General features: G+C 43.9%; 1 protein-coding gene and 1 long non-coding RNA gene across 2 annotated transcripts in view; both read left to right on the top strand.

Annotated features, from left to right (window-relative positions):
• LOC308469259 overlaps nucleotides 1–23,811 on the top strand; it is a 212,928-nt gene that overhangs the window by 106,924 nt on the left and 82,193 nt on the right. The gene's annotated exons all lie outside the window — the stretch shown is intronic.
• On the top strand, nucleotides 2,800–23,575 carry CD74 (CD74 molecule). Its single transcript, XM_080991432.1, has 9 exons — nucleotides 2,800–3,039; nucleotides 8,529–8,704; nucleotides 10,229–10,305; nucleotides 11,960–12,022; nucleotides 14,509–14,604; nucleotides 15,330–15,399; nucleotides 19,279–19,470; nucleotides 21,022–21,107; nucleotides 22,203–23,575. Exons 1-8 carry the CDS (start codon nucleotides 2,975–2,977, stop codon nucleotides 21,096–21,098), a joined length of 816 nt encoding a protein of 271 aa, XP_080847558.1. The 5' UTR covers nucleotides 2,800–2,974; the 3' UTR covers nucleotides 21,099–21,107; nucleotides 22,203–23,575.

Genomic DNA, 23,811 nt, shown 5'->3' with positions numbered 1-23,811 from the left:
GTGGAGGGGGCAGGAGATGAATACCAAAGGTATTGTAGGTGGAAGGTTGACTCACCCTCTCCCACTCTTCCTACTCACCCAATTTCATTAAAACTACATGTAACACTGCTCTACAAATATTCTTGTCAAAGAGTGCTTGTGAACTAATATCACTGTTACGGATGAGAGCTGCACATCACAGGATGCAAGAACAAGCCACGCAACAAGTGTGTTATTTTAGAGATGAAAGTATTTGGGGATTTGTTTACTAAATCTGTTCTGTACCAAGAGAAGCTCAAATGTCTGAGCTACATCTGCTGTACAAATCAAGCATATCTTTGCTTATTTTGCATTATTTGGCTTTTGCTGGTCATGTGATGATGCAAGCTGATATACAGGCACTGAAGTTATACCCTTCAGTGTCTGGAAATCTTTAATATGATCCCCTAGTCCTCAGATATGATCCCTTAGTCACTGCCAACATACTTTCAAACCTGCTAGTTAAGACACTAGCTGAATGTAGATGATTTATCTGCTAATGTGGACTTCCAGTCTACAAAGGTCTTGTAATAAATCAGTTAACACTGGTAATGAGCACGGTACCCACAATATGTTTTGAACTAGACCTCACCAATCAAACCTGGCTGGGCTGATGGGAGATGGAGTCCAAAACATCTGGAGGGCATCTGGTTGACATATGTTAGGGCCCAGCACCGCAAGGGAGAGGCAGGCCCCATTTCAGTGCAGTGACTGTCCAATGTAAACACAATCCAGTGAAAGGTTCTAGCTGAGCAAGTGTGACTTATTGTCCTGATCCCCTGGCCAATCCAGCAGCCAGACAGTGTGCCAAGACTGAGTCCAAAATCCAAGGGTCAATCAGCATCTGCAAAGTCCACAGATCCAAAGTCAAAGGTTGAAGGTCAGGAAATGAGGTTCAGGATCAATCAAAGCCCAAAGTAGAAACCTGTGGCGGTCCAGGAGAGCACAAGACAAGGTCCTTCACGGCAGTTGAGCAGACACGGCACCTAAGCTCTGATGTCTTATGTGCCTGCTGGTTGTAGATCTGGGCTTCATCCTCACCTGCTCTCAGCTTGTTCCAGTTGAGGAATCACAAGCCTCCTTGTGATCCAGGCCCCACCTGGCCAGCTAGTGAGCTGGTCTATAGGCCCTGACCTGCCTCTGCTTCCTGGAGTGCCCTGCCTGCTGTTCATTACGCCTCAGGACCCACCATGTTCATGGGGGCAGGGGCTCCTCTGGCTCTGGCAAGGGGTCCTGCTGTTTGACTTCCTGTTCACTGGGCCCCGTCCCTTTGTCATCCTCTGTTACCCCATGAGTACTTCCTAACACAACCTCTCCTTTCCCACCCCCAGCTTATGCCCCCCCCCCCCGTGTGACCCAGTCCCAGCCGCAATCCTGGCCAGGATCCTCTTCCTCCTCCCTGAACTCCTGCCAGTTCATGGCACTTACTCCCATAGCCTCCAACATTTCTCTGATGAAAATAGGGACGTCCCATTCCATAATGACAATTTTACTATTTATACCCCACACATCTTACTGGGTTGCCCCAGGCACTCTGGGCAGCTTCCAACGTACATAAAAACACAATAGAACATTAAACGTTAAAAAAAACTTCCCTATACAGGATTGCCTTCAGATGGCTCAGGGGCTGAATAACTCCATAACCTCCAACATTTATGTGATGAAAATAAAGACAGCCTAAGTGAAAGCGGGACATTCCAGGATCAAATCAGAAACCGGGACAGCTTCTCTAAATCAGGATATCCCTAGAAAATAGGGACACCTGGAGGGTCTGTACTCCCTAGTGCTGGTATCACTTGGGGGAAAGGGAAATAGTTTGGATCTCAACATGTTTTCAACAGGCCTTGTTAGCATTGGACATTGCATCTCTTGCAATGCTGGCCCAACTTTACAATACTGCCCCCATTTTTCTTTGTTGGAATATGCTGACTGAGGACACATTTGACGAAGCTGGCCCAATTGCATTAAAGTGTGATGTGCCAAAGGAATTTGTTGCAACAGGCTGACCTGCTTACCCCTCTGGACCCTTTATCATGCCCTTGTTATTTGGTTATACTGAATTCAATATATGGCACCACTGTCTAGGAAGCTGTTTAAAGAAAAAAGACTGCAGAGATTGGGTATTTTTGTGTTAGTCTAAACTTGACATTTATATTGGGACTGGCTGGCACATTTACGAAGCCTGCTCACTTTTTCCACCTATGAGAGAACAAAAATCGGGGACTTTCATTTGTTCTCTGTTTCTCGTGGGGTGATGACACAGGTCCTGCTATTGAATGTTGGAACTGGGCGTTCTCGGCTGTGGTGTTTTAAATTTAGCTGGTGGTTTTTGTTTGGTTGCAAATGAGTTAATAAAAGGTTGGTAGTATATGATCTTCACTCCTTGCGTCTCACTGTTTCAGGGAAGATTTTAATCTAGGTTTTACACCCCCACATAAAAACAGTATTGTTCATCACAACTTGCTATATTGTGGCGTATTGCCTCATAAATATGCACCAGTATGTTAAAGATTCACCACATGCACTTTCCAAATCTCCGCTCCAAAGCCCAATCTGAAGTAAAATCTCTCTCCAAAGAACAAAAAGTTACTTTATTTGAATAAAGAGAGCCATGAGCTACGTTACAGTGTTCTCAAAACGCACAGTCTATGTGCTAGCACGAGAAGCTGCAGAACTCTACCTGACAACCGGTGATGTCATTTGAGTAGCCAATGAGATTTTTTAAAAAAGTTAAAGCTGGGATAATTTGCTTACGACCTGTGTGTGGGTACTGGTGGGGGTGGAGGAAGGACTTGAAGGGTTTTTCCAATTCTTTAGGTCCTGCAACTTTCATTTCCCATTTCTGTGCTTCTAGAAGCTTCTGAGGAGTGCAACAGCCTTTATAGAGCCCTTGCTGGTCCCAGGCAGAACATCTTAACTTGCAGCCACCAAGAAGAACATCAAAAGAGACAGCACCATGGAAGATGACAGGAACAACCTTCTCCCCAATACATACACTGGCTCTGCTCCAGTGCCAGAAAGGTACATATGATTGCGTGTATGTTCTTTTCCCCCACTACCTTGCACTTTTAATAATTTGTATGGGGTAAATAAGCATCAAGGTTTCCCACTGTAAACTGTCTGCCCCCTAGAAAGGCAGCCTGGCAGTGCCAGCCCCACCATTAGGCAAAGTGCGGCAGCTGCCTCAGTCAGTAGGTTTTAGGTATCATGAAAGGCATCATATTGAAAGTTATTTAACGTGTATTATATTTTTATCGCTGGGGAGGTGAGAAGGTGTTTGCAGGATTTTCTGTCTCAGGTACCAAAATAACTGGACTGGTCTTGGACATTTTGCATCTTTTCTTTTCTTTTTGATGGTGGTAGGGTGGCACCTTGTGTTGCTCATGATGTTGTATCAGGCCAAGAGATAGTGTAACTGTGCTTACTTTCTGTGTAACTGCCAGCAGGTCCCAACTACGCAGACAGAAAGTTAGGGTAAGGTATGGCACTCAGCTTTCAATTCCTCTAAAATGAAAGGCTAAAACAGAAAAAATATTTGGTGGCCTAAGTTGGGGGGGGGGGGTGGAATTAACTGAAGCTGCAAACCTGTACGCATTTACCTGGGAGTAAGCCCCTTTGTACACAGTGAGACTTGGGAATAGGATTGCGTTGCAGAAATGACTCCTGCTTGTTTGCAAACCAGCGAGGTTCGAACAAAGCTACTTTATATTTCTCCTCATGCTGAATTGCAGACCTTTGCTACAGTTAGTTCTGCCACAGTGTTGTCTCATACTTGGGCTGTTTTTCATAACTGAAAGGAAAAGTTTGGTGTAATTGATGCTTTTAAACTTTTATTCTTGCATGCACCTCTCCAAATAAGGGGCGATTGGTATGTTTTATATAGTCTCAGCCCTATATTTTATAATAATTCTTTGGAACTTTTGTATTTACCAGCCACCACTAAGCATTTGAGGGGTGGGGGGGGTGTTCTTTCTTTCTTACCTTTTTATCCTGCGGGAAAGGCTATTCTACTTTTGAGGGAGGAGGAAATGGAAAGTAAAAAATATCAGAGTGTGAGCTTGATTGTTTAGTAAGGATTTGTGCCTGGGTTTCCACACGCAAACCAACCTTTCTAGCCCTTGCACCACACTTTTCTTAGTGTGCCTCCATTTTGTATGTCATGCTTTCAGGTTTCTTGTCTTTTTATTAATACATGGCGAATAATGATTTCTTAACAACAGTGACCATTTCGGGGAATTACACTGCTGCGACGCTGGCAATAGGCAGTTCCTGCCAAACCAAACAGCCAAAGCCAATCAGATAATAGAGACATGGTGATGTCACTTGTTGCTAGGGAGAAAGGTGTTCAGAAAATTCATATCCATACTTTAACATTATAACAGACTTTCTGTCCCGCATGTTGAGTTATATGGAGCTAAACTATACTAGAGATGGATTTTTATTTTTAAAGCAACAAGTATTATATTCTGCTTATGAATCAGATCACATTTAAAGCAAGTAACTTCCGCTTGGGCTGTCTAGACTTGAATTTACATGACAGAGTATAACTATTAGAACTTCACTGTTTCATAGAATTATAGAATCACAGAATCATAGAATTGTACAGTTGAAAGGTACCCCGAGGTACCAACCCCTGTAATGCAGGAATCTCAAATAAATAATGCCTGATAGCTGGTCATTCAACCCTAGCTGTCAACATTTCCCTTTTTTTAAGGGAAATTCCCTTATTCCAAATAGGCTTCCTCGCAAGAAAAGGGGAAGATTCACAGCTATGCATCCAACCGCTGCTTAAAAATCTCCAAGGAAGGAGAGTCCACAGCCTCCCGGCGCATGGGCATAGCCAAGAGGGGGCAGGGAGGGGCAGCTGCCGCCCTAAATCAAGTAAATCAGTACAAAATACTTCACTAACTGAGGTTCTTCCCCCCCCCTCAACATAAAGCCTGCCCCACCCCATGTCCCAAGGGAGTCCTTTCCACTATCAAGCAGCTCTTACTGCTAGAAAGTTCTTCCTGGTGTTTAGTCAAAATCCTCTAACTTGAAGACATTGGTTTGGGTCCTAGCCTTCAGAGCAGGAGAAAACAAGCTTGCTCCATCTTCCATATGACAGCCCTTTAGATATTTGAAGGTGGTTATCTCCTCTCAATCACCTCTTTTTTACCAGGCTAAACATACGCAACCCCCTCAACCATTCCTCATAAGGCTTGGTTTCCAGACCCTTTATTATCTTGTTCACCCTCCTCATGTTCCAGCTTGTCAATATCCAGGGCTTTTTTTGAGTTCTGGCACCTCTCAGGTGGGCGTCCTTGCCGTTGTAAGAGAACAAGGGAGGCGTTTATGGTGAGTTCCGTCACCTCTTTTTTTTAGAAAAATAGCACTGTGCGATATCCATCTTAAGTTGTGGCGCCCAGAACTGGACACAGTATTCCTGGTGTGGTCTGACCAAGGCAGAATAGAGCTGTACTATGACTTCCCTTGATGATGACTCTTCACTTCTGTTGATGCAGCCTTTAGGGTTTGTGTGTATGTGTGTGTGTGTGTGTGTGTTTGTTTGTTTGTTTGTTTGTTTGCTGCTGCATCACACTGTACCTTCTGGTAGATTAAGCAGGTGCTGTAAAGAATTGGTAACTGTTACTAAAATAATATTGATTTTTGAGAGTATTAATATAAAGCAGCCCCCATTGCACTGTACAGTATTTCATGATTCAGTTTAGATTTTTGTAAGCACCATATATTCTGCAAATAGGATCAATAATTTCTGTTTAGCATAATATTCAGTCCCATTGCTAATATTAAACAGCCAATCCAAACATCTCTTCCATTAAAACAAAAAACAAAATCCTGGTTTTCTTAGTGACCACTAAGTATGGGGATCTGTGGGGATCTGTTCCTACCCCCCTTACCCCCCCCCCGGCCCGAAAAGCTACTTTACTTCTGAGGGAGGAGGAAATGGAATGCAACTGCTTTCCCTTTTCCTACACATGCAGTTACTGTGTTACTTGTTTCCCTCAAGAAACTCTAAAATACAACATTTTAGATCTTAACAGCCCCATAAAGTTGTCTGGGTTAAAGAGCTGGAAAAAAGCACCTAGTAAGCTTGATTTGAACCTGGGTTTTCACATGCAAGCCAACATCTCTAACCCCTGCACCACACCTACAAAATGGAGGCACGCTAAGAAATGCATGTCATGTTCTCAGGTTTCTTGTCTTTTCATTTTTATATGGCGAATAATGATTTTTTAATAACAGTACCATTTTGGGGAATTACCGAACAGCCAAAGCCAGTCAAATAATAGAGATGTGATGATGTCACTTGTTACTAGGGAGAAAGGTGTTCAGAAAGTTAATATCCATACTTAAACATTATAGCAACCTTTGTGTCCTACAGGATGATTTACATGGAGCTAAACTGTACTGAAGATGGATTTTTTTTTTTAAGCAACAAGCATTATATTCCTCTCTGAATCAGATCCAGATCATTTAATGCGGATGAATTTAGCTAAGGTTTTTAAGTCTTGAATGTACATGACAGAGGACATAAATAGTAGGACTTCAATGTTTAGTAGAATTATAATTCTTCTGGTAGAATAATAAGCTGCTGTGAGTGATTGAGTACTCTTTCTAAAAGTTAATTGTTTTTAATAAAAGTACTCACAAAACAATGTGTGCGACAGGCAGTAGTTTAGAAGAGATTAATATGCCATTATTGCAAAGCTTGCTCGTTATATAAAAGAAGGTAAAAGAGAAGCATAACAAACATATTTAGAACTACTAAACATTTGTTGATTCTTGGAACTAGGACATATTTTCAAAATGTTATTTGTCTGAAATCTTGCAAATGGTTGATTTTTATTTAACTGTTTTTGTGTTTATGGTTATATGAGAATTCAGATGGAATTATCTGCATTTGTGTTTTATTTTAAAGCAAATAAACCTTTTTCTTTTTTAAAAAAGGGCATCATTCTCCTTTTAATCACAGAAATGAGTATTTCTCAGGTGGTGTCTGCTGCACATAACACATGCATGCATCATTGGAAAGGGAGAACACTTTTTTGTTGTTGCTTTATTCATGTGCAGATTAATGCGAATTTACTCGACTGAATAAAACGCCTATGATTGATCAACTGTCAAGGTATCTTTAATCTGGCGACAGCCCTAATAAATACAGGGAGAATTATTGATGTAATTGAAGGTCAAACTTCACATTACAACAGACATGCCTAAATGTCTCTCCATTTCTTTAAAATGTAGCTGTGGGGAGGGGAAAGGGGACATCGAGAGAGACATCCAATATGGAACCACAGCATATGGAAAATAATTATCCCTTTCCCCTTTCACTATTTCCCCAATGAACTTCCCCCACCCCACCCAACCTGCTACTTACCCCATTAGTAAAATCATACTTAAAAAAATAAAATCAATGAGGCTCATAGCAGCTTCAGTGTGCCTCCTGACTTACTTGCATTGAGCTCCTCCATGTAAGGGGTGAGCTGGATTGGCTCAGGGAACCCCCTGCTCCACTGCTAATGCACAAGAGATCTACATGCCTGTACTGGTATGCATGCAGAATCTCTTCATACACACACAAGGAGATCTGTGGCCACTTGGCATATCCATGTATCCATGGGCTAGTCCATGTATTATTTGAATGTGAGTGTGGGGAGGTTTCTCTGAGCCCCACTGTTGTGATGGCTAATCATAATTATGCACAGTGCTTTTTTTCTTTAAAAATGTTTAGGGATATTCTCATTTTGACTCAAGAAAACAACCATTTTATAGTTCAAATCAGGAAAAATAAATACAGTAAATGGACAAAGTACAAAGATTCACAGAACGTTTAGGGGTATGCATACTCCTGTGTCCCCCCAGAAAAAAAGGCACGGATTATGTGATACAAGTGAAAACATTTGTATTCTGATGCAAGAGTAGAGGGGAGAGAAAGAATATTCCTGCAGGGGGTTGTACCCTTGGGGTACTCAACAGTTCTATGATTCTAATACACACACACACACACACACACACACACACACTTGTATAATTATTGCAATCATACAGCTTTTACTGCATTAAAGCCTATGGCATTAGATCCCCAAACATTTCTTCCTTTTCACGTTCTGTCTGCCTAGCAACAAGTGAGGTGACAAGCAGAACAGATAATGACTGGCTACAGCTTGGGAATTTCCCTCATGGTGTTTTCCATCAGGGTGAAGGGCTGTTAAATACTGTATGAGTAGCTTGGGGGAAAGGAACTGTAAAAGGGAATTGCGGCCCTGGTGGTTTTCTACGGTGGTGGTTGTTTTTTTTAAACAAACTTTTAATAAACCAATTTCACCTAATTTAGCCCTTAGTTAACCAAGTCAAAGCATTCTGTTTGTGTTATAAGCAGAAGATATGTCATGCCTTGGTTATTTGCATGCAGGTTAATCCAAACCTGTTCTAAGAAAATAAGCGCTCAACCTGGACATCTGGACCACTGATTGGACAAACTGACATGCCTCTTTTGTATCTTGCAGGGGTTCTTCCAGCCGTAAACCTGTCTATGCTGCCTTTTCCATCCTGATAGCCTTGCTTATCGCGGGCCAGGCGGTGACTGGCTACTTTGTGTATCAGCACAACACCCGGATTTCCAAAATAACCAAGACCACCACTGAGCTGAAACTGCAGTCGCTGGCCAACAATCTCCCTCATGGTTAGTAGCTTCCTTCTTCCTCTTCCTGCCCTCTCCCCCACTCCTACACTGTCTAACCTTTAAGTTTAACCATGATATATTTGCAAGCATTCTGAATTCTTAAAACATTTCTCAATTTTGTGCGTTAATTGGGCAAATCAGAGCTGAAAGGACTGAGCCTGGGTCTGTCAGCTATTTATGCACTTGAATCCTGATAGCCATCTCTCGTCTGCTTGGATAGACAGACCAGATGATAGTTTACTTTATTAAATTTATATCCCACCCTTCCTCCCAAAGAAAGGAAGGTCTAGTGGATCTACAGATTCAGAATGCTGACATTTTAATCTGGGGAGCAGTCACCCTGTTCTGATCAGGTTTAGTCATGCTTATTTTGTGAGTTTTATAGCTTCAGTTTATATTCTGCTCTTGAGTTACTTTCATGACTGTTATATATTGTACATTAACAGTTTATATCAATTTACAATTTATAAAAACATGAAAAGCATTCTGCCCATGAAGTCCGACATGGTACAACTTGAGCAAGGTTGTGCACCCTATGGCGGAAATGACTGGCAGAATCCGTGACCAGGGAGAAGAGTCGGTGGAGGAAGATTGGAGGAAATTCAAAGACTATCTGCAGAAACATTGCAAAATTAAAGAATGTTAGAGTGATGTTGGATTGAAAATAAGTGGCTTCTAGCTATACAGGCTTTAAAGTTATATATAGATCAAGATTAAGGATTAGGATTAAAAAAGTTAAAGGAAATGGAAATTTGGTTTTTAAGAGGTAAAAATTTAATGTTATATTATATTAAGATTAAGGATTGGGATTAAAAAAGAGGGAAAGAAACTGCTGGACAAACAAATTGAAATGGAATACAAAAGAGGGAGGTATGAGGAGGTCCAGAAAATAAGTAAATTTAAAAATGGTGATGAAAAGGTGGTACTGTTTTTAACTGTTTTCTTTTTTGTCTTTTGTTTTTTGTTTTGGATTATGTATTGTGTATTTTTGAATTGTGTATTTTTATTTTTTTTATTTTTTATTGATGTGTTCTTTTTATTGGAAATCTTAATAAATATCATTTAAAAAAAACAAACAAACAAGGTTGTGACCCTATAGTAGATTAATGTTGTCAGTTGTGGAAGAGCCCTTCATAATATATTTGGATATGCGAAGGGGTATAGCCTGGTGGCAGCATGGTATCCTCCATTAGTTTGAATAATCCTTTCTTAAAAAAAGCTATCTGAGCCTTTGGACAGTTTCGAGGGATTTCCCTCCCAGGGGTAGAGTTTGGAAAGCAGTTTCTAATATGAGATTGGGGGGTGGGGTGTCTACTACTGGCGAGGGGGAACAAGCCTAAGTTTCCACTTTTGAGTCCAGCTCAGACATCTTGATTGAAGTCATGAACTCTCTGTGCAATATAATTTGTACTCTTGTATGTTTGACTCATCTGTATAAGAAGAATATCCTTGGAGGAGACCACTTTTTTATATATAAAAAAGATCTCCCTACATGTTTAATTGCACCACTCTTTTCTCCTGCAGCTCCCAAGGCAGTTAACCAGAAGAGGATGGCAATGGCCAACATTATGCCTATGGTCATGAGGGACCCAGATGAAGAGGTAAAGATGACAATTGCTTAACTAGCACAGGGCAGGGAGGTGTTAGGGTTGCCTACTACCTCAGAACCTCTCCTTTTCATCCATACAACTTGCCCGGTATGGATCCAAGTTTGCAGGGGACAGCTATGGATGAGGGGGAAGACATTCGCTGTGTCTTCTGGGGCCTTTGCTTTCCAGCCAGTCTGCCAATACAAAAACAACCCCTCCTGGCTAGTATGCAATGCTCCCAGCACCTAGACCTTACACCAGTGTTGGAAATAAACGTTAGGCTCTTGAGACTGACAGATCCTGCCTCAAATTAAGCTGTGCAGAGAGATTCCATTTGAAACAGCAGCTTCAGAGCAGGGAGAGTGAGTTGGCTCGACATGAGTCAATGTGACATGAGTGAAGCTGACAGCCTATTAGGCCAGCTCTGTTCTCAGTTCTTATTTGGTCACTTTGCAGTATGCAGGAATGGTTTGCCAGGGAATTAGCCTTCCTTGTCAACGTTCCCTAGAGGTGGCGGCAGCCAGGGAATGGTGCCAGAGCTGGTTTAGGGGCACCCCAGAACCCTTGGGAGGAAGTTCATACTAATGGTTTGGATCCCGACTGAAGTTCATTCCATGTAGTTTCCCTTTAACGATACTTAAATGAGATCTGGATCACAAAAAAAGTCACAACTAAATTTTCACGTTGAGTTCAAAGAGACCTGGGTGTAAGTAAGTCCATTGTATCTGTTGCAGTGTGTGAAGGACAGGGAAGAGCCCTTTGTGTAGTCTGCTCTGTGGGATTGGGCAAGGAGCAGCTTCAAAGTGTGACAAAAGTTGCATGCCACCTCCAATCTATGCCAAGCGGTAGCAAGATTCCAGGGAGGTTCCAGGCGCTCACCCAGGGATGTGTTTCTGTTGGGAAAATCGTGGCACAGTGGAGGCTAGCATCTTTAAGAAATAAGGTTTATTGTACACATATTTACACCTGGAGTCTTCAGTGGAGGGGGTGCAGATCCAGACACCCCAAGAGTGTTTCTCATTGCCTCTCTCATAGCTTTGGGGTTCAAAGCAGCAGTCAGTCATGCATGGGCCTAGCCAAGGGGGTGGGGGGCAGCTACCATCCCAATCAAGTAAGTAAATAAAAATACTTAACTGACCAATCGTGTCACAGATAACTCAGTTCTGCCCCCCCAACACAAAGCCTGCCCCCGTAACATAAATCCTGGCTACGCCCAGGCAGTCATGGCTCCTGGTCTCTTGGTGCAGCCTCCTCCATCCAATGCGATCCATTCCTACTTTTTCCTTGTTCCCAGAACACCTTTAGATTTCAAAAGGACAATTTTTCCTGTGATATCATGCCCCGCTCACCTTGGTAACCTCCCAAATCTCCTGTCTTTGTCCACTCCTGTGGCATGGGGGGGGGGGAGGATGGCTTTGTGCATTGCCAGTTGTCCTAAATGGCCCAGCACCTGACTCCCCATTGTTTCTCAATGACTCTGCACTTAGCTGCCCCCAGCAGACTGGTTTGCATAAGCTAACCCATGTCTGGCACAGTTCTGCAGCTTGCATTTCCCTTCATATTATCTAAATACTACCGTTTATTAATCTCTACCATTCACTAACAGACTCTGGTACCCTAGATCTATTATGATATTTTAACTTCTTTGTTGTCGTCTCTTCTACAGTCTCCAGAGGATAAAATGAAGCTGACCAATAGCACTGAAGACCAGATCAAACGTCTGCTCATGGTAAGAGCCTCGTCTCTTTGCCTGTGCAACAGTTTTGCTTGTCCTAGATGGAGAGTACTCAAGTTTGCAGCTACAGACTCAACTGCTGGAGGCCTAGGGCTGAATCCCACGAAGTCACCCTGTTAGCCCCATAACTTCCACTTGCTCAATGGAACACCCTCTAGCACTCCCCTTCTTGTGGGCCACCCAACCCACTGGGGCAGATTTGAAGAGGGAGGTAGAGGATGCACAGGCACAACTTTGTTGGCTGAAACTCATAGCACAGAACAAGATATTCTTTATGTTTCTAAAAATCACTAACCTATTCTTTGTTTTCCAACCACAGTATCTGACAGGTGTGTTTGTGTTCCCGGGAATGATTGGGGATATGGTATTTATGCAGGGATCCAAATGAGGGAAGGGTGGACAGGCACATGGGTTTCCTTGCTTTTAGTGCACCAGTGCTTTTACTGCTAGATTGAATAGTTGGTTATTTCTTCAGCATGAAAAGCAGCAAGGCACAATTGCATCAACCTATGCCTTTCTTTCCCATGTGCCTATACCTCTTTAGATCCAAGCACTGTAGCCTAAGTGTCATAACATTAACCGTGAATAATGCACAGGTTTGGAACTACATATACACTTTGGAAACTTCCCTGCACCCAAAGAAGGCACTACTGCACTCTCCCAAGTGTCCTGAACCCCTGGCCTACCTGGCAGCAAGTCAGTATGCCAAGTTCAAAGCCCAAGGGTCAATCCATACGAAGTCCAAAGATCAGGAAACGCAGTCCAGGGTCAATCCAAGTAGTCAAGTCCAGCAGTCAGGATACAGTCCAGAGCCAAACCCAAAGCACAGTCCCGCAAAGGTCCAGGAACATCCAAGTCAATGAATATGGGCAGCTGAGCAGATAAAACACCTCAGCTCTGCTTCCCTTTTATACTCTGCATGCTGATTGCAGCATCTGGGCTTGATGATACATGTGACCCTCACCTGTTCCAAGCCCACTCCAGCTGAGGAATCACACCCCTCCTCCCAGAGCTAGCGAGACCCACCTGGCCAGCTAGTGAGCTGGGCTGTGGGACCTTGCCTGCCTCAGCCTCCTAGAGCACCCCTCCTGCTGCCCCCTATGCCTCAGAGCCCACCATGTTCATGGAGACAGGGGCCTCTCTGGTGATGCGTCCTGCAGCTCTGGCTCCTTGCCATCCCCCGTCACTCTGTGAGTACTTCCTTCCTCATCCCCTGCTTGCCCCAGTGTGTCCCAGTCCCAACTACACCCCTCGTCAGAATCCCCATCATCCTGCCAGTCCATGACACCAAATGACCTTGGAGGGCGGCATGGCAAGCATCTGTTAAATGAGAAACTTAGATAAATTGGCATACTCGTAATATGGGGCTATGTGGACAAAGATGGATTAGATAATAGGGAGTTTAGATAAACATTCAGACAGTGAGAGTTTGTGGTGCATGCTGTGAATAATTATCATTAAATTTTAGGGAAAGCAAAGGCTTTTCTTTTTATCTCAGCTTCTCACTGGATGCACTTGCTTGCTTGTTTCTTTGTATTTTCCTCCCCAAACCCATGCCCTGCCCAATGTCCCAAGGTATGTCCCAAGAAACCCAAGGTATTTAGGAAATTGGCAGCAAAACACTATAACCCAAATATAATTAAACCCAATAATACAATCAATTACTGACATAAACTAAAAACAATTTTAACCGTTCCAAAACAGCCACCAGAATATGCAAAAGCTATGCAAGCGAAAAAGCTAGGGAGAGGAGCCTTTCTCTCCATTTGTATGTTCCCTTTGAAATCATTCTGCTGTGGCTGTTTTCCTCTTAAAAGGAGTTGCATCCAAACTTTGAACTCTCCAAGGCAGGGAGGAGCAGTCAAGGGAGGCAGCTTTAGGATAAAAGGTGGTGGGGGCAGAGATAGTTAAGCAATCCCTCCCACCTGTACCTTTTGCCTGCCTTAGAAGATTGTGCTGGTGATTCAACTCCTATGAATGGGTCTGCTGCCATACTCTCTGGTTGGACCTCACCATCACTGCATCTGGTTGAATTCAGAGAGCCCAGAGAGCCAGTGTGGTGCAGTGGTTAAGAGCGGTAGTCTTGTAATCTGGGGAACCGGGTTCGCGTCTCCGCTCCTCCACATGCAGCTGCTGGGTGACCTTGGGCCAGTCACACTTCTTTGAAGTCTCTCAGCCCCACTCACCTCACAGAGTGTTTGTTGTGGGGGAGGAAGGGAAAGGAGAATGTTAGCCGCTTTGAGACTCCTGAAGGGGAGTGAAAGGCGGGATATCAAATCCAAACCCCTCTTCTTCTTCTTCTTCTTCTTCTTCTTCTTCTTCTTCTTCTTCTTCTTCTTCATGAGATGGAGTTAGTATTTCACGTGCCGCCAGTCCTGACCCAATCCTTTGAGCATAGTCTTGCTTTGCTAGGTGATCTCTTTCCGGGCCTCCAGCAGACTTTCCTTACATAATGTTTGTTAACATGTTCCTCCCTACAGCAATCAAACCCTCTCATAAAATTTCCTGATCTGAAAAAGAGCTTCATGGAAAATATGAATACTCTGAAGAACCGCTTGGATTTTGAGGACTGGAAGGTAAGTGCTGCCATCTTTCACAGAATCCTCCCCCCCCCCCCCGCCCTGAAGAGAACATGGTGTCACAATGGATAGGCAATATCTCATTTAACAGATCATAGAGTTGGAAGGGACCACGAGGATCGCCTAGTCCAGCCCCCTGCAATGCAGGAATATTTTACCCAATGTGGGGCTTGAACCCATGGCCCTGAGATTGAGTCTCATACTCTAGAAGCTCTCTATCCTGTTAATTTTATTTGCCTTGGGACTTATTCCTGTTGGAATCTAAGACTTTGGAATGGATCCTAGTCCTTCCCCTCTTGTGCTCAGGAAGAGAGTACAATACAAGTATCCACTGTCACTTGCAATGCTTCCTAGTTTGCTCTTGACTGCTATCTAGTGTTTTGAGTTGTTCACGTGTGGGATTTAAATAGGCCTCAGTTAAACTTGCTAAATGCCTGAGATTCTAGGAATTATATTTGGGAACTGGCAGCAGGGAGTTCTTCCATGAAGGGACCGCTGCGCTGGACCTCTGTTAATTATGCCAACAAAGCCTCAGGTTTATTAGTGTAGTTAAAATTGGCTAAACTATATCAAAGCCCTTTCCCGCAGTGTACAGTGGCGTTCACCCAGCAGTGAAACATATGGTGGACTTCTCATCATTTGGCAATTAGACAGTGGTTAACTTACATTTATTTATTTGTGGATAGGGATGCCTTTTATTAACTGCATTTGATCTCTTGCAGTCTTTTGAAACCTGGATGCACAAGTGGCTGCTCTTCCAAATGGCCAAGAATGAGATTCCAGCTGAACAAGGTATGCAAGGACTGTAGCACTGAAAGGAATTCTAAGGGTGATGGATGCAAATTCTCTGAAGGGCTCAAATCACAAGACAACAGAAAACATGCCATTTTGCTGCAGCTTCAGATCCTAAAGAGATGCAGGAAATCATGCGAAACAAAATCCCAATGTAATAGAAACAGTACATTTCTGTAGGAGGGACTGAAAGGGCTCTGCTGCGTGCCAGAAGACTCATGTTAATGTATGCTGATGACTTGGGGGTGGAAGGAGATATTATGCAGGACGTTGATCTGCTGCTGAAAATGATAGCCCTGTATGGAGGTCTCCCTCTTTATTTTGGAACATGGACAGGACTGGCACCAGAATTTATGGAGCCCGCAACATGATGCCCCCCATGCCCCCTTCCAATGCAGCTGTGCCTTTTCTTTTTCTTTCATGGTGACGACAGCTCCACCAGTGGTGGGCAGTTTTATAGATGTATGGTCTGGGGCCTTATATTGTGGGTAAATTAAAATGGCAGATAGTCATCATGGATAGGAACGAAGGTTGGCTCCCCTTCAAAAGAAGCACAACCACCCACCCACCATTAAAACGGCTTTCCAGAGGCCCGGTGAAGGAGGTGGCAAGGCAGCACAACAGGATTGGGCCAGGTGGAGGGAGGCCGTCTGGGCCTCTAGGGTCCTTAGCCAGTGCCTGTCCTGGCCATTGCTTGCGCTGGGCCTGAACGCATAGCATCACTTAACCAGTGATACATCATCATGTGTTTCCACACAGCCCCAACTTAGAAGTACCTTGGTTTAAGAACAGCTTAGTTTATGAACAACTTGGAATGCTGCAAACCTGGAAGTAGGTGTTTTAGTTTGCCTTGGAAGCAGAATATGTTTCGCTTCCTGTTGAGTGTGTTCCATTTGTAAATTGAGTCCCCTGCTGCTATGGGAAAGCACACCTTGGTTTAAGAACAGACTTCTGGAAAGGATTAAGTTCGTAAACCAAGGTACCACTGTAATGCACAGCACGAAGACATCACAACACAAAGTGGCTAGAAACTATTACAGGTGTGCCTGTGGAGGAGAACTCAACACAGTGTTGCTCTTTGTGCTGGCGGCTCCATGTCCCTTGCATTGGTTTGGATCTGAAGGATGTGAGTGGAAGGCCCTTCCTCTCATACAAGGGGGCACCTGCAATTTCTGCAGGCTTCCCTCTTCACCTGCAGTTCCCCATCCTACATCTCATCCAGCTTTTCAGGGGAACAGGGGGCTGAAATGATGGGAGGGAAGCAGCGAATTTGCATTAACCTGAGAACTCCTACAGTTGGTTGGATCCATCCCAATGCACAGCCCCACTAGCCTCAAGCAAGCCAGGGTGTGAGAGCCACTCACAGGCAATGCTCTCCCAGCTGGGGTTCATTTGCAAGTGTAAATCTAGTAATTAGTTGGCGAAAGCCTTGTAGCGCCAATTAACCTGGCAAGCTTTGGGCTGGGGGAAAAAAGACTGCTCACCCTTAGCACAAAGACCACCCAAGCCCAGTATTCTCACTTCCAGCTGCAGTTCATTCACTATTTCTTGGCCTTTCTATGCAAGGAACAAAGGTTTAGCCCTACAACGTATTTCAGAACGTAGCTGCTGAAGGAGGCTGCTGAAAGGTGCTGCCAGAAAGCGTTGCCCACCTGGGTGCAATTCCCTGGCCAGGACCACTTATTTTCAGTGGCAGATCTAAGCACTCGAAGAGCGATTCCACACGGCTGTTTACTGTGCACTTGACACTGCTCACGCGTGTAACTTCTGTGCAGCATCCAGTTGGTGTTTGATCCATATCCACTGTTTCCAGAGGGTGGGTGAGATCATGGAATGGCATTTTGATGAAGATGGCATCCTGTGGATGCCACAAAGGAGGGCATGCATGAACAGCACCGGGTCCCCAGGAAGCTGCCGTGTGCTCTCCAAGTCCCTTCCAGTATGAATCTGTGACAGGAAGAGTTGGGAATGTGCTTAATATGGTAATCTGCCTCTTCAGAAGTAAATCCCAGGATGCTCAGTCAGACTTATTGCCAGGTGAGTGTGTATAGGATTGTGGCGTGTCTCTTTCCTTATAATCAGCGCAACTTAAAAGTGCTGAATTTTGCCTTTTACTCAAAACATGGAAACATATTTGACTTCTGTTGGCTCACCTCCATTAGCTCCCTCCATTAGCTTCTGGGCCTTGTTTAGCTGCTGGCTTCCATATGGATGCTCTATCTGCAGGAACACGGCCCAGACTACCAGCTTCTGTGTCCTAAGAGATCTGCTGTGCAGACCTTGGTTTTTTGGGGTGAGGTTTCCTTCTTTAAGTCAATTGAAAACTCATGGGGCCAAGAGTAGGGCACTCTCAACAATGGCACTGCAGCTCTGGATTTCAGAGAGGCCTTCCAACAACTTCTGTACCGGTTGTCTAGGTATGGAACATCTTTATACTGTACAGGTGTTTGTTACATTTTAAACAAATTCTGTATTGCCTTGGCTGCTGTTCTACACTGAGGGACCTAATAATGAAAACAGCAAAAAATGAATGTCTTCCTTGGCAGAAGATGTGAAAAACCTGTTTCGACATGTTGTGATACTGACCATTTTACTACTGAAATATGCACAGCTTGAACCCAAAGCCACTTGCCGTCTCTTCAAAGGAAACAGTGGCTGCAAAAGGGAGCTCTCTGCTGACTTGCAATTCAATGAACGAGGTCTTCATGTTATAGAACCACCGGTTTTTAAAAAGCCTCTTTTCACTCATCACAGCAGAAGCAAAACACGGTCTGCCCCTGGGAAGAGTGATTGGCAAAGAGCAATTCATTTGAAACTGCAATTATCTAAGCTAAATGATGCACCCATGATGAAAGAAGACCTGTTGTTTGAATTAAGGCCCACTTCAAGTATTTTTTTTTTAAAGAAAAAGGAAACCCTACTGAAACAATTTTAACAGTCACACACAGAGAGAGGGAGAGCCTTATTAATGACACACAGTCTTGAATTTGGACACCGACATGGCCAACCACTTTGCTGTCCCAAATTTGGGCACCAATGCAATGCTTAAAAAAAAGAATGATTCCTCCTTCTGTGATTTCAGCTGTTTCTGAAATAAAAGCCCGCAGCCGAGATTTTCATACCAATTAGCCACTCAGCAGTGGTCGGACACATTCCCATTAGCAGAATTTATATTAATACTGCCTCCATTAAGCAGTACTCATTAGCATTTGCTCTCATTAGGCTAAATGGGTTCCCTGGGAGCCATCCCAATAAAATAGCTGTCCTAATTAAACGGGCATATTGTTACAAAAAGCAATTCTTTCCTCACATCCCCCCTTTACTTTCCCATGGTGCAGCCACAATGAAACAGCCTCTTCTCATATTAGGAGGCAGTTGATACATTCAGCCAAACCAAAAAGGATTGTTTCTCCTGGACTTTCAATTTCAAAGCTGCTTCTGTGGAGTTGGGGAATGCTTCCAGCTGTGCTATTTTTCTGTAAAGCCACTTCCAGGCCTGCCCCAGGAGGTGGGGTTGCGGGCATCACGCCCCTTCCCCACGTGAGCGGGGGCTGGTCTCAGCCCCCGCGAGAGCAGGGGAATCCCGTCCGGCCACGCCTCCCGGCCAGCCAATCGGCTGGCTGGAGGGGGCGTGGCTTGCCCTATTTAGGGCCGGCGGGAACTCGCCACGCAAGTGGGGAGCATTCAAGTATTTGGTGCCATCTTACCACCTGAAGTGCTATGGTGCAGGGCAAGCTTTACCTCTGAACTTAGCCATATGTCTCAAGCAAGGCAAGGGAGCTGTTCCGTTATAGTTACTTACAGTTGCATCAAAGGGCAGTGCTAGCAGCTGGCAGTCAACTGTGCACAATGAAGTTTCTGTTTTTGTTTTGTTTAAAGTGAAAACCAAGTGCCAGACAGAAGAATGTGGCCGGGGTGTCCACCTGGGAAGATTCTGTGCCACGTGTGATGAAAATGGCGACTATCTGCCTAAGCAATGCCATGGTAGCACTGGCTTTTGCTGGTGCGTCTACAAAAATGGCACCATGGTTGAGGGCACTACTAAAGTCCGTGGGCCACTGGACTGCACTGGTAAAGAGTTTCTGTTTCCTAACAAGGGGGAAGGAGTTAATAAGCAGATGTCATTTATATTCTTGAATAAACTGGATTATCTACAGCTAGGGAGCAACATCTTAATGGCCCAAGTCCTAGGAGCTAATGAGTCTCTCCCCCCTCCCCCCGACCTGGACTTGAGTCCTAAACACAGCCAAAGTGTTTGCAGTGCAACAGCCATTGTTGCAGCTGTAGCAGTGTTCTTTCCTTTTTCTAAATAGAAGAGATGAAGTCAGGCAGTGGAGGTTTTGGGGACATATAGGCAGGGTGGGCTGGGGTGCTGCGATTCCCAAGAGTCACAACACAAATGTGTGTGAACCACATTGACTACTTTCCACATCCACCATGCCAGACTTCCCTAAGAAGCTCTTATTACATAGGCAGTGCAGTTAGAGCAATTTTGCCTAGTTTTGCACAAAATACTTTGGTGGCAGAATTTGGGTCGTCTGGTTGTGGAGCCAATACTTGTTGCTTCCAAATTCACATTGTTTTTCCTTACTTGGAAGATAAACCCACTTTGATTTCTGCATGCGTGTGCCTTATGTTCCTTGTGGCTTCACCATGGGGATGGTGTTTGGTCAATATTACGAGGCAACTTGATGTGAAAAAATAGCCTTGTTAGTTGCACTTAGTCTTGCTTGATGAACTTGCGTCATTCTCTTACCACTTACGTCATTCTCTTACCACCACCACCACCACCACCACCCACATCAAGAAAGTGGGAAGACTGTTGTGAACAGTTAAGGAAGTTTCCCCTGTCTTTGTGCTTCAGATTTCTACCTGATATCTGCCCCTGAGTAAGCTTTTCCCAAATGTAACAAACAAATGCAAAAGCCATGGCAAATCATTTAAAACACTGTTATGACCTTACAGCGAATAGAAATCTCAGAAAACCCAACATCTTCATTTCTGTCATTATCATTATGCCAATCTAACACATTCTCAAGAAACAAAACAAAACTTGGAATTAGTCAAATGAAAAAAAAAAACAGGAAAAAAATATTGGAATTAGTCACAGCCTATGCAGAAAAAAACTTAAATCATAAGAACTCTGCTGAATGAGGCCAATGGCAGATCTAGCCCAGCACCCTGTTCTCAGAGTGGCCAACCAGATACCTAAGTAGAATCTGAGGAGAACAGCAATCTCCCTAATGGTGATTCCATTCAACTTGCATCCAGAGGGATAGTGCCTCTCAAAAATCATAAAACCAATATATACCTACCTGCCAATAAGTCCACAACTTTGCATTTTTGAATGGACTAAAGATACAAATCGGTCAGTGCCCATTTGTCAGATTTCAAATGACCTTTCTCTCTACAGGCAGTGGAAAATAATATGGCCAAATGTTAATAATTTTGTGTATTACTAAAAAAAAAATAATAAGATAGATGAAAAGCAAATGATTGTGCTTCTGGCTGAACATGAGAGAGCACAAACTGGTAGGAAGCATCCTAAAGGTGATGTGGAAAGTAGAGGATATCTTAGGGCATTGGAAAGTGCTAATCTATCTCTCTTCCTCCCTTTTCCAGGAAAAGGGCAACTGGTGAACGAGACAGCTGGTGATACTGAGAATGTGACAGCTTCCCAGCTGAGTTTCAGTGACTAAATGATTGAGGTAACTTAAGAATTTTGCTGGCTCAAACCAAAGACCTATCTAAGCCCACCATTGTTTTACCCCCATAGTGACCAACCTGATGTCCATAGGGAACCCACAAGCAGATGAGGATCATAGCACTCTCTCTGTTGTTCCCAGTGTCTGGCAAATCAGAGGCATGGTGCCTCTGATCCTGGAGGCAGCATACAGTCATCATGGCAGGAGCCATTGATTACCTTATCCTCCCTGAAAGTAGCTGGCTTAGTTCAGGAGAGCCTAGGAGTTCACCTTGAAGGCACCTTTCATTTCAGTGCTGGTGTTCTCAGCCACATACACAAGAGAGCAAGCCAAGTACTTTGTTTTTAAACTTAGGTGCCTTTTTAAAACAGTCTGTACAGATTGAATAGGGACGAGGGTGGTGCTGTGGGTTAAACCACAGAGCCTAGGACTTGCCGATCAGAAGGTCGGCAGTTCGAATCCCCGCGACGGGGTGAGCTCCCGTTGCTCGGTCCCTGCTCCTGCCAACCTAGCAGTTCAAACGCATGTCAAAGTGCAAGTAGATAAATAGGTACTGCTCCGGCGGGAAGGTAAGCGGCATTTCCGTGCGCTGCTCTGGTTCGCCAGAAGCGGCTTAGTCATGCTGGCCACATGACCCAGAAGCTGTACGCCGGCTCCCTCAGCCAATAAAGTGAGATGAGCGCCGCAACCCCAGAGTCGGCCACGACTGGACCTAACCTTTACCTTACAAATTGAATGGGCCACACAGTTCCTGCAGTTGCCAAGGCCTTCTATGTGCAGATTGTGGCACATCCAGCCTCTGCCTATCTTTTTTTAAAGCCTGAAATACAGATATTCTCTAGGTGTCAAAGGCAGAGTGGGTTTTGTGGGGGGGGGGGGTGCATGTGGAAAACGATAGGTATACAAGCCAAATTAGGATACCTCCCCACCTCAAGGCCTAACAATTAAAGGCACCATTAACTTTAAGGGGGAGAACAACACAAGTTTTGTGTGGGTTGGCTTTTTGTGTACTTTCCATCAATTTCTGCCTCTATTACTAGGAAACATTTCTGGGGCTTGACTTCTAATGCACCTTTCTCATTTCTCTTCTTTCTTTAGGAATGCCAAGCAAACAAGGCAGGCAGTAGCACCAGCTGCATCAGCTCAAGAAGCCCAGCTTATCTTCTCCAGTTTGCTCTCGTTTTTTGCTTCTGTATTGATTTCCTGAATTATGTTAACCGCAACCACTTCTCAAATTCCTAGGCTTAAGCATTATCCTTAATGGAGGAGGGAAAAGTAGGTTGATTAAATATAATAGCCTGCTGAGCTGAGCCCTGAATTACCTTTTTAGAGAAATAACCCTTGTACAACCACAGCTTTAGCAGCAAAATGCTTCAAGCAAGAAAGGGTGATGTTTTCCTCAATTATTCAGCTCATGCAGAGAGGATCTTCTTTTTTTCCTGAATAAACCCTGCAGTGATTCTTGTGGCTAATCAGGCTCCATGAATAGGGGAACATTTACTGAATGTATGTGAATAACAACAGGATTCTGAGACAGTGAGCACATCTTCTGCAATGAAATCTCTGTTTCCCTCAAATGGGGGTGGGAGGGGGAGAATATAAAATTGTTTCCCAAATATATTCTTCAAAGGTTTATTACTCTATGTTTAATTCACCTTATTCTTTCCCCACTGAATTCCTCCTGATTTTAGATAAGTCTTACAAGAAGTAGAAGATTTCTGCTGAACCCTTCATTTATTTGTTCTTTCCATCTTTCTGCTTTGGTGATCACTCATAGCAGAGTAAGGTTGCCTTCCATGAACACAGTCTTAACAGTGAGCCGTAAGTGACTGTGGAGGCCAGTTCTGGATCCACATGTCCTTCCACAGTGGGGACATAGGTTTCCAGGCAGGAGTTGATCACGGTGAGGGTTTCCAAACGTGCCTTCCTCTTAGCACATTCCTCCTTTTTGCCCTGAGTTTGTGCTTCTTTAAAGGGAAATTATCGAGTGTTCTTTACATATATGGATATGAACTGCCGTCATCCTGAGTCATGCTGGCTGGGGCTGATGGGAATGGAGGCATTACCTTATGTAAGGTTTAAATATAGTTGTGAATCCTGAAACCCCAAATGCTATACCCTATGGAGTTGGTTGTGTACCCTTTGCATTTGCTAGCATAGCCCTAGAACTTGCTTTAGTAGAGTTTCTAGCAAGAGAATACTGGAATTGTAGGTAAGGCTATATAAATCTATCTGGGCAAAGAACAGGCTTCTCCCGCATCCAAAGCAAATATAAGTCAATGTTTCTTCAATTACACAAGCAAGCCAGCAGAGTGGATATATATTAGTGATAGATAATAGACAAGCACTCATGCTTATGACATACTAATTATACCCTTTGAATATATGATCACTGCTTTATTAGTGAACTCAAAGATGATTTTAACTGTAAGTCTTTGTAAAGTTAAAAAAAATAAAAGATAACCTACTAATACGGGGCTCTTGTCCATTGAGGTGGATGACTGAGAGAAGACTCCAATTAACTGGTTAACAACCAAAGGGAAAGAAACAGAACATACATTTCCATAAACCTTCCTGTGAAAACCACGGGGGCTGGAAGCTTGGCTCTCTTTAAGAACGAAACAAACAAACCACAAAGACATGAGCCGGTTCAACACAACATGACAGCTGTGTGCAGCTGACCAAATCCTTCGGATTTGTTTAGCCG

Source organism: Podarcis pityusensis (assembly GCF_964106645.2).
Source record: "Podarcis pityusensis genome assembly, chromosome: 2".
NCBI lineage: Eukaryota > Metazoa > Chordata > Lepidosauria > Squamata > Lacertidae > Podarcis > Podarcis pityusensis.
Note: the sequence above shows the minus strand (reverse complement) of the source record. Positions and strands in the feature narration are given on the sequence as shown.

Bases quoted from the DNA above. Each gene is read 5' to 3' on its own strand.
- CD74 (XM_080991432.1), top strand. From the start codon at position 2,975: ATGGAAGATGACAGGAACAACCTTCTCCCCAATACATACACTGGCTCT. The intron at 3,040-8,528 runs GTACATATGATT...TGTATCTTGCAG, and splicing joins TCTGCTCCAGTGCCAGAAAG to GGGTTCTTCCAGCCGTAAAC. The intron at 10,306-11,959 runs GTAAAGATGACA...TCTCTTCTACAG, and splicing joins TGAGGGACCCAGATGAAGAG to TCTCCAGAGGATAAAATGAA.